At 35.3% G+C, this 10905-nt stretch overlaps 1 protein-coding gene and 1 long non-coding RNA gene across 4 annotated transcripts; both read right to left on the reverse strand.

Annotated features, from left to right (window-relative positions):
- Positions 1-527: 527 nt before the first annotated feature.
- On the reverse strand, positions 528-4008 carry LOC21394448 (36.4 kDa proline-rich protein). Of its 3 annotated transcripts, none has more exons than XM_024161507.1 (2): positions 3174-4008; positions 528-549 (listed from the first exon to the last, which is right to left on the reverse strand). In XM_024161507.1, exon 1 carries the CDS (start codon positions 3923-3925, stop codon positions 3179-3181), a length of 747 nt encoding a protein of 248 aa, XP_024017275.1. In that variant the 5' UTR covers positions 3926-4008; the 3' UTR covers positions 528-549; positions 3174-3178. The 3 variants fall into 3 exon arrangements, with proteins under 3 accessions (XP_024017275.1, XP_024017274.1, XP_010090189.1); XM_024161506.1 differs by lacking the exon at positions 528-549 and adding an exon at positions 1898-2319; XM_010091887.2 differs by lacking the exon at positions 528-549 and adding an exon at positions 1898-2346.
- A 761-nt stretch (positions 4009-4769) lies between these two features.
- On the reverse strand, positions 4770-10130 carry LOC112090367. Its single transcript, XR_002901622.1, has 3 exons — positions 9918-10130; positions 5373-5553; positions 4770-5284 (listed from the first exon to the last, which is right to left on the reverse strand). It is a non-coding gene; the product is annotated as an uncharacterized LOC112090367 (long non-coding RNA).
- Between the last annotated feature and the right edge of the window lie 775 nt (positions 10131-10905).

Raw genomic sequence — 10905 nt, forward strand, 5'->3', positions numbered from 1 at the left:
GATTGCCCAATCGATCCTAAGACTGCGAATATCTATTTTAAACTATATCAGAAGAGTTTGTCCGGCAGGGTTTCCCTGACTCTTCTTTCGTTGATAACAGTCTATGGACTAAGCAATATCACTAACACTCTTGAATATGTATCAAAACATAACTTTATTTTATTTTATAAAATCAGCAAAACAATAATGTCTGACATTTGTCATTTTACAAATAACAAATTACATCCTACTTTATGGACACATTTCCAACAGCCTATAGTAACAAGAACAGAAAGACAGAAAGTAGTTATTTAGAGCATGTTAGCAAGGAAACATATTCATATGTGCATTCTTGCATTATGACACATTATATAGTTTTATTAGTTTTAAGATGTGTGCATGTCTATATTTGTTGGGCATTCGCTCATCAGTTTACTCGTGTTACAGGTAACACAGGTAAACAGCCAGTTATATAATAATTATGTTTGATGGACTGGCGGATGCAAGGTGGCGGATATGTCATGGGTTCATGGGAGTGGTGTCTACTTCGCCCGCGTAGGAAAAATTCCGCTGTAGAAATAATGTAATGTAGAACAAAAGTTAATGTATTCAGTTTTAAAAAATAGATGCTACAGTCTTAGTAAAGAACAACAGACTGTAATAAGTTAAGATAAGTTTCGGGGATAGATTCCATAACCGAAATCACAAAGTATTAGCTAGATGTTGTATTAATATGACAAAAGAACATGCTAATGAACATGTTGAGAACTCAGAGGTAAAAAGAAAAAAAAAATGCACCTATGTATGTGCGTGGTACAATGAGGTGATAGTTAAGTAACAAGTAATAGGTTAGATAATATTTTAGCTTACTAGTAGTAGTATAAGGTTAGCGACCCGCCACAAGGGTAGGAGGCGTCACACTTATATGTTGAATCTGCCAACAGATATGTCATCTATTCACGATGTTTATCATGTTTTGATGCTTAAAAAGTACGTTTTGGATCCTACGCACGTGATCAAACCTTAAGTGATTGAGATACAGGAAGACCTCAACTATGAAGAGAAGTCGGTTGAAATTTTAGATCGAAAACCGAAGACTCTAAAGAATATATTAACGTAGAAGCAAAGAGCAAATGAGGCAAAATTCAACACAATCTAAAATTATCGGAACAAAAACGAAACTAAAGAGAAGTAGGTACTGCAGAGAAGAAGATATTATATATATGAAAATCTCAAGAGATTGGTTAGATATTTCCTTTCCAAAGAATAACCTCAAGGTACTCGGAGGGCTTTTTAATTTTTTTTAATAATACGAAATATCTATTGATATATTTAAATAGTTAGGTACAAACCCAAAATTTCGATGAAAACACAAAATAGTAATTAGATGTTAGAAATATAAATTATTTGCATACGTAGAGATATATACCTAATATGGAATGTAATATATAGTGCGTCCCTGTTGAATTACCGTGTTTCAGTTTTTGAGCTACAAGATGTATTCTTTTACAACTTCTAAATTAATAAGTTCAAACATGCACTTTTTTCAAAAGTAATTCTTAGAAGTTGGCTTTGAATTGAAAGAAGGTTTTTGTTTTGATAATTACTATTCTAAAACAAGCTGCTTTTATAGTAGAAGTAGATTAGACAAAACCTCCGAAAGCCATTAAGATTTTCCATCAATCTTTTTTTGCTTCTTATAGCCAGCTAGTGCTTAGAATGAATAAAAATCGTTCCGAACCATTTTGAAATATGAATGAGAATAGGGGATATTCCCATACTATAAGGAATCGACAATGACACATAATATTTGCTCTTACTTGTGGTACTCATGTAGATATAGACTCACACTCTAATCACTGTAAATATATATAGTTGGCGTAAAACAAGCATCTCAATAAATATAACATATAAAAACGAGACAGAAATAATCATCTTTGATTGAATCCTTGTCGAAGAAAAGACACACTTACAAATAGTCTCATAAATTAAAGAGAAAATATTGGTACCGTACACAAAGATCTTGGCCAAGCATTATGGTATAGTACCAAAGAACAAATAATTAAAAAGAAAAAGACACGTTTTAGAGAGAGAGAGAGAGAGGAAAGAGAAGGGCAGCTCGACATCCTCTCATGACGAATCTGTCCTAACACCAATCAAAGAGAGAGAGAGAGAGAGAGAGAGAGGAAAGAGAAGGGCAGCTCGACATCCTCTCACGACGAATCTGTCCTAACACCAATCAAAGAGAGAGAGAGAGAGAGAGAGAGAGAGAGGAAAGAGAAGGGCAGCTCGACATCCTCTCACGACGAATCTGTCCTACAACCAATCAAACTTTCAAACCTGGAATCCCATTGTCAATAAATATTCCTGTGAGACATTAGTTGAACAAATAAGAAGCTCTCGTAGAGAGAAATAGAGCTCAGTAATTAAGGAAATAGAACAATTTTAGTCGATATGAAAAACTACTTATTAGTAGAGCTCGGTTTAAACTATTAGATTTGTATCAACATCCATATAGTTTTTCATATTAGTTTATTTTGATGTAATATTGAACAAATTTAATGTTAAAAAACATCATGCACTGTCAGTATCATGTGCCGTAGAAAACACCACATAGAAATTCAAATGCTATTTTCTTGTGTGCGTAAGAGGGAGAGTTATATCAAGTGCGCTGTTTTGTCATGTTATCTCCTGTCTTCCCTAGGCATAAAATCCTGTTTTGATTACATTCTTTTGTTGCTTTTTTCCCCCCCATAAAACAAACTGCCTTGATTTCCGTTCTTCTTAATTTTCCGGTTCCGGACCAAAAAAGTTTCGTGTGGTTATTTTTATTTCTTATTCAAATCAAATTATGATACTCTTTTTTTCTGAGAATTGGAAGACAAAGATATATATATATATATATTCCTGATAGAATTGGCAGACAATGATTGTTGACGAAAGCACTACAATTTTCGCTTAAATCCCTCCCTTTCAAAGAATCCCTTAGAAATGCAACTATATCATATTAAAGTTTAAGCAAAAGTAATTAGCTCAATTAGTTAAGGTACTACCTCAAGATAAGGTTTGGGTGGTAGGAAAATTTAAGAATATGGTGAGAGTGTACATCTCTAAATGTTGCATCATATTAGTGCAAGAAATAACATATATATTTAGTACCTAACTGTTTGTGTGTAGGGGTAAGAGGTACTTACTAAGTCTACAGAGAGCAGGTGTAGCCAGGAGGAGGTGTCTTTCCACAAGTGACAAGAAGCTGAAGAGCAAGTGGGACATAGATGTTGAGGTTGAGAGCCTTGATTTTGAGAGTGGTGCAGAGGCAAACCGCAGCTTCAACCTCAACAAGCCCTTGAAGGATTGGGCAACACTTGTTGACCACCGGGTCGCCGAGTCCAATGTGTACAAGCCCACCAAGAAGGTCCACACAAGCACCAAGCTTCAATGTGTCAATCGGGCAAGTTTCCTTGGACGCTGGTGGTGGTGGGCATGGCTTTGCTGGGCTAGAGCCGGATGGTGGATTTGATACGATTGGCGGGAGACCAATTGGGGGAAGACCGACAACCGGAGGGACAGTAACAGGAGGGACGGTAACTGGGGGAACAGTCACCGGGGGGTTGACAACCGGTGGTAGAGTGACCGGGGGAACGGTCACCGGGGGCACCTTAATGGGGGGCTTGACAACCGGTGGTAGAGTGACCGGGGGAACGGTCACCGGGGGCACCTTAATGGGAGGCTTGACAAGCGGTGGTAGAGTGACCGGGGGTACCTTAATAGGGGGCTTCACAATTGGTGGCAAAGTAATGGGGCTCTTGGGTGGAGATGATTTGGACTTGGGTTTTCTATACTTTGGAGAGGGCTTTCCACAAGATCCACAGCCTAGAATGGGAGTGACTGAGGATACAAAGAGCATGCAAATGAGAAGAAGAGCATAGGACTTGGAGAACTCCATTTTTCTAACTCTCTCCTTTGAAAAAGAGAGAAGAGTGAATATATGAGAGAGAAGAATAGAGCGGTAAAGGTTTTGGAGTCCACAGAGTGTATTATATAGGAATAGTGAGGAGTACCAGAAAAGAACAAAATGGCTTAGAAGCAGAATCACGTGAACATGGGGCTAGCTAGCTAAGCTCAATAAGGCAACTGCCAAATTTTGCTAGTTGGCAACTACTATCACTGCAAGAGAAAAAGTTATTAGCGGCAAAAAAAATTCACCGCTATACAAATATGTGCGCCGCTATTTATATGTAGCGGTGAAAATATTCTTCACTAACTTGTCTTTATAATCTGATCACTATAGTCTTATAATGATGAATTTGAAACTCGCCGCTACAGTTAGTGGGAAAATTTTTTCTCGGTACAAAAGAAAGTTGCCACTACATTTTATGTCTCTTTGACACATAAGAAGTGACATTAGGGGCGAAAAATTTCACCACTATATATTTATTTGTAATAAAATTATTTTGATTTCAACATTATAAATAGCGGCGATTTTTTTCGTAGCTATTGTTCAATTTTTTTATTGTTTTGATTTATTAATTTATAAATGGCTGATACCAATAACCATATAATTGATAGTAGTTGTGCTTCATAACAACAAGCATATAATTAATAATATAACTAATTTAATTTAAGTATTTGCTTAAATATATATAACATTACAACTAATTGACATTAAATAGTAAACTATTACAATAAAAAGAAAAGATCTAAATTGTCATAAGTAATTAGTACAAGTCTTCAATAATAACATTAAGTAGAATAAAAAGATAAGTTCTTATTTAAAACTAAGTGCAAGAAAAAGATCTAGGTTGCCATCATAAGTAATTAGTACAAGTCTTCAGTAAGAACATCTAAGTCCAATAAAAAAATAAGTTATAATTTAAAACTAAGTGCAAGGTAAATACTAGAGAGTAGTAAAGAAAACCAAATTTGTTCATTGAGGTGGCAGCGAGGGCGGTCCATATTGTGGGAAAAGGTGAGGAAATTGAGACCGCATCAGTTCAGTTAAATGATCAATTGTTTGTTGAGTCTGGAGATTTTTTGCCTCCTGAAATTGTCTATAGTCACTGAATCGCTGGGATAACACTTCATATTCTGGATGTTGAGAAGAGAAAGAGGAAGAACAACCATGGAGAGTCCTCTTCGAATCAACAGTCTTATTTCCCAAGCCCTTTATGTATACTGATTTGGGTTTACAAACTCGATCCACAATTTCTTAATCTGAAAGGCGATTGTTGCGTGGCGGAAATGTCCCTTCTTCATTTTGCTCCTCAATTTCTTGTTGTGCTTCGCGAATTCGAATCATATCCTCCTGCAAATAAATTTGTTAAGGATTAAAACACTTGTAAATTGAATTCATATGAAATGAATGCAATTATAAATTACTTGGGCACACTCACATAATGTTGCTCTGCCAAAGAATCACTCCAACCAGTCTTTTCATCCCAATGCACCATCTTATGAAACACAATAGGGCTTATATTTGTTTGTTTGCTCTGTGCGCCGCATATGACTTGCTCCCCTGTGCCCCCACATATTCACCCAATTGTTCTCTATTCGAACTATTTTGTATGCTTTTCTCTGTTTTTAGTAAGATAGGTAATATAAAGAATAAGTTAATAATACAAGTTGCGTGGGATAGTTTTTCTCAACTCTTCCATATGTTGACTGCACACATTAATTGCATAATATATATGCAAAGTAGCGGGAAGTATAATAACTTTATTGAAATTGTGAAAGGATAGAGGCACGTACTCGAGATACTTTCTAACTTCTGGACAGTGGTTTAAAATGAACCAATGCGCCTTTTTTTTTGTAAATTGTTATCAAGACGAATTATCTTTCTACTTCCCAATGGTCGACCAGGATGTTTAAATATTGATAACTGTGCTTGTGATGACACAGATGGCAGATCATAGTTTCTCTCTTGCCAATTAAATCGTGTCTCTATCCCAGAAAAATACAATGAACAAAATGTTAAAGCTCGATTCACTATATATCCCTCTTCAATAGAACATTCAGGATGAGTTTTGTTTCTAACATACTTTTTTAGTGTTCCCATAAACCGTTCAAAGGGATACACATCTGGCGTGCACTGGACCACTGAGCCTAGCTTCCTTAGGCAAATGTACAGCTAAATGGACCATAATATCGAGGAAAGCCGGCGGGTATATCCTTTCTAATTTGTGCAGAATTTTGACAATCTTCTTCTCCATATCTTCCAAGTCTTTAACAATCAAAGTTCTAGCACACAGTTGCTTGAAGAAGTTTGATAATTCAGTAAGCGTTTCTCGAACCTCCAGAGTGATCATATAAGGCCTGATGCCCACTAGTAACAACTGCTGCATAAGCACATGACAATCGTGGGACTTCAAACCAGATATTTTTCCATCAACTACATTGACATTCTTTGAAATATTTGATTCAAACCCATATGGAAATTTGACAGACTTTAGAAATTTACAAAACTGCCTTCTCTCATCTTTAATTAAGACATATACGTGTGAGGAATGCCCTAAGCGGCAAAGACATTTTAATGTATTTTATTTATTTTTGAACTGATTATTAATATCTTAGAGGTTATTCATTACATTGCTATATGTAATCTTATTTTACATGTTAAAGTAAATGTAAGCAAATATGGCTCACTGCCTACTTAACGTTAAACTGTTAGAATGTTGCATGCAATGGTCTTTTGTATGCGAGAAGAAAACGTTCTAAAGTAAATAGTCTAAATCTATAGTTCGTAGTCTATGGGGTTCGAGTGAGTATCTAACTCATGTTAAGACTATTATGTTGTCTAAAGCTAATTGGGGAGACGTTTGTCTTGACTGTCTGGAGCAAGTAGACTCCCGAGTAGAAATATATATATGTTGCCTAGCTGTGGTGACGTATTGGACTTAGACCAAAGTGTAATTAATATATGTAGTCCGCTTGAGTAGATTAATTCATTTTTGACGTTCATTATGCAATAACCTCGATCCTGAGTATGTGAATGGCTTTATGTGTATAACTTGTGTACTTAGATGTTCCAAAGGATAAGGTGTCTCTAAGTAGTAAGCTAATAGACTGGTTCGTTGGGCACAAGACTTATATTCGATGGAGGGTTTACTTATAGATATGAAATCATAGCTCTTATAAAGAGTAAAGGTTATCCTCTTAACGACATTATACTGGATTGAGAAAATGAACAAGGCTTTGGATCGTTTGCTTTGCAAATGATTTATTATTCACATATGGTGAATAATTATTTTCTCATCAGATGTATAATGGATCTTTAAGATAGCGTGATCAAAAGGTTGAACGGACTTTGTTCTAGGTTGATCATGGATATCATATTAGGGTGTTGCATATATGACAAGGTCATTGGACAACGGCTAATTATTCGCTTACGTAATACAATATATAATTGGGAGTGCAGTTTCAAATTTATAGCGGCATGACTCTGAAACTAATAATTATGTAATTGTATTATTTGGTATAGAATTATGATTGCATAAATTATTGGAGCCCATATTATATGCGTCCAATCGGTCCCTTTACTAGTTCCGTATAATTCCTTAACGGATGGTAATTGATCGGGATATTCTATGGCTTTAATTCTTGGTCTTAGTAAAGAGAAAAATCCAAGCACCTCACAAGGGTGTAGGCGTTTTTTTAAGAGAATGGTAGAACAAGAATTTTGTTTGATTTAATTTGGATAAATATTTATTTGGAAGATAAGATTAGAAATTTAAATTGATTATGTTTATCTTTTAAGATAAATATGAAATCAAATTAAATTTTAGAAGATATGGATAAGTCAATCATTAGAATGATTAATTTAAATATCTAAGTGATCTTATCTAAATAAATATTTATATTTAAATATGGAGATTATCCTATTTGAATTTGAACTGAAACAATATCTTATCCTACATGCTTAAATTGTGGCGTGAACCATATGGATAAGGTGGAAAAGATTTTCTCCTAATTTGATTTTATTTTGGATAATTACTAAATTGTTTAATTCAAATAAAGTTGACATAATTTTATTTTGAATTTAAACTGAATTTATGGAACACTATCCATGCAGATAAAATCATAAGATAAATGAAGACTAAAATTTGAAATAAAAATTTCAGATATCCTATTCTATAGTGGACGATTTTTCCTAGCAAAAAGAAGGGAGAAAAATTGCCAATCCCTAGGTGGAAGGATAGAGGAAAAATCTTTTTCAGAATCCTGTTCGAATTAAAAAACCACCCGGTGTACTCACTATAAATAGGATCCTTAGGACTCCTATTTTTCTTTGACCACAGAACTCTTAAGTGAGCGAATTTGTTAATATAACTCTCACTAATAATAATGAATTCTTAGAGATCTAGGTGGTTGGAAGGAGACAAGCTGCGCAAATACAAGTAGAGAATCCGAGTGCCCACACACTCCACTGTCTGGGAATTGGAGAATAGTAAAGAAGACTAGTTGATTGAAGCTTTCTCAGTCACATCCGCCTGCATTTCTGAATCTTGCTTCTCAAGGTATTTAGATTGTTTAATAATTTATTGTCTATGGCAACACGAGTTAGTACGATTTTTTAGAAATTTTTTAAAATTTCGCTGCACATTTTTTCTATTTTTCCTACGATACAGCTTGCGACTTGACCCATTTATCCCCGACTTTCTTCAATTGCAACTCCTTTCTTAATTTCATATTTGCTAGGTCCAATCGTGCTTTGTCAGCGTCCTTTGTTTTGCCTTCACTAAGAATGTCAACACCAAAAAGGTTTCACACTCAGGGTACAATGGTCGTTTCATATCATCAAAAAGGTAATCAAACTTCTCAGCATTAGCTCCACCTCCAGGAAATTCAGTAGCAACAACATCGACATCCTCCACATCATTCTCAACAATATCATGCAACAAATCATAACAATTATCATTCTCAACATAATTAACGGCTTCATCAATCTCAACATCATTACCCACTTCATCATCACCTTCCCCTACGTCAATAGGTTCATCCAAAGCTTCGCCATGATAAACCCAAGGTGCCAACTTGTATGTTTCTTGCATACCCGATCTAATAAGTGAGCCTCCACTACTTTCAAAACATGTCATTTTCCATTACAACAATCCCGACATGGACATCTAATCTTCACAAAAGTACTTAAAAGTATTTTTAGCTCTTTCAAGAAATGATTTCACCCCGTTCAATATTCATTACACAACCGATTGCATAATTGCGTCCAACTCTTGTCATATGACATTCTAAACTATCAAAGGCACCTATTTGTTAATAATATTAATTAACACAAAAGCAATAATTAAATGAAATTGCATCAAAGCAAAAACAAATATAAAACTCAACATTACTACCATATCCAAATCAAAATCCAAACATATTCAAACTTGCTCAACTACATAATCTAACTCATATTTATCACATATCCACCATATTCCTAGCATAGGCTACCTCCTCAAGTTCCAAATCTATATCCATCATCTATCAAATCACCCATAAAGGCTTTAACTTTTACCATATACACACTATATAATAACACCACATCATAATTACAAGTCCATTCCATAACCAATAACAAAAAACGATTGTTACAACTTCATTCCATAATTCAAAATTATTGGAAAAAGCATATCTAAATACGAACATCCTACTAGAGTGAGAGTGCAAAACTAAATTCACAACAATAAAGGAAGCATATTAAATCATTCGATTCTTTCTCTTCTTTTTGGAACATTTCCAATTAAACTAATCCAATCAATTCTCACAACTTTATCATCAGTTCCAAATCACATTTACTAACATAATCAACTAATAAAATCAGAAAAATAAACAATATCAAAAATTACAACTAAAACCCCAAATCACAAACACACCATAATTTAACAAACTACAACTAAGTTTCAAGGTTTCAAGGTTTCAAGATTCATAAACATGAAACTTACTTGGAAATGGTAGGAAGGAAGGAAGCAGTGCAGAGGGCGACGCTCCGACGAAGCTTCGGGATGATGAGAAGAGGAAGGGGACAAAAAGATTGTGGAAGAATGAGAAATAGATGAAGATTTGGAGGTTTTGAGAGTGTTTAATCAAGATTAGGGTTTAGATTTCAAGAAAATGGGTCAACAGGGGCGGTTCTAGTCTAGAGAGAGAATGGGAGATTTTAGAGAGATAAAGGTGCATTTGTAAATCGTTCTAAAATAATTTTATTTTTTTATAAAAATAAAAATAAAAATATTTTTAATCTCAAACAATAATTATTTTTAAAAATGTATTTAGTATATTTATTAAGAGATTATTTTTAATATAAAAAAATTCATTAATTTCTTCCTCTGTGCTCGAAAGAGAAAAAAACGGAAACAAAAAAGAAACACAACTAAAAGTTATTTTTTATTTATCTCACATTTTATACTAAATCAAAAAATTATTTTCATTTCTGTTTTTGTCTTTAATTATGTCAAACATCATTTCTCTCTTGTTTTCATTTTTTCTTTCTCGAAAAAGCGTAAAAAAATAAAAACAAAACCAACTTGAAACATGGTCAAAGTCTTTGGAGAAAATGGAGAAGAAAAAGCTCGGGCAAGTTTTGCCCTGCAACTATAGAGGTGTCAAATGGGCCGGGCTGTCCATGGACAACCCGGCCCAGCCCATAATAGTGCCTGATTCGGCACGGCCCGGTTCTGTTACGGGCCGTGCCGACACGACACGTGTAATGGACTAGGGCTGGGCCTCAACTTCTCAGCCCGCGGCCCAAGCACATGGAGGCCCGCGGCACGGCCCTTATTTGGCCCGGCCCAAGCCCACGAAACGGCCCATGAAGAAGCCCATTTCATTTGGTCCAGTGGGCCCTTCGCGGGCCCAACGTTCGGCACATGACGGGCCTCCCGTTTGGCCCGTCACGTGCCTCCCGTTTGGCAGGTGATGGGCCAAACGAGA

Source organism: Morus notabilis, unplaced genomic scaffold (assembly GCF_000414095.1).
Source record: "Morus notabilis unplaced genomic scaffold, ASM41409v2 Scaffold50, whole genome shotgun sequence".
Classification (NCBI taxonomy): Eukaryota; Viridiplantae; Streptophyta; class Magnoliopsida; order Rosales; family Moraceae; genus Morus; species Morus notabilis.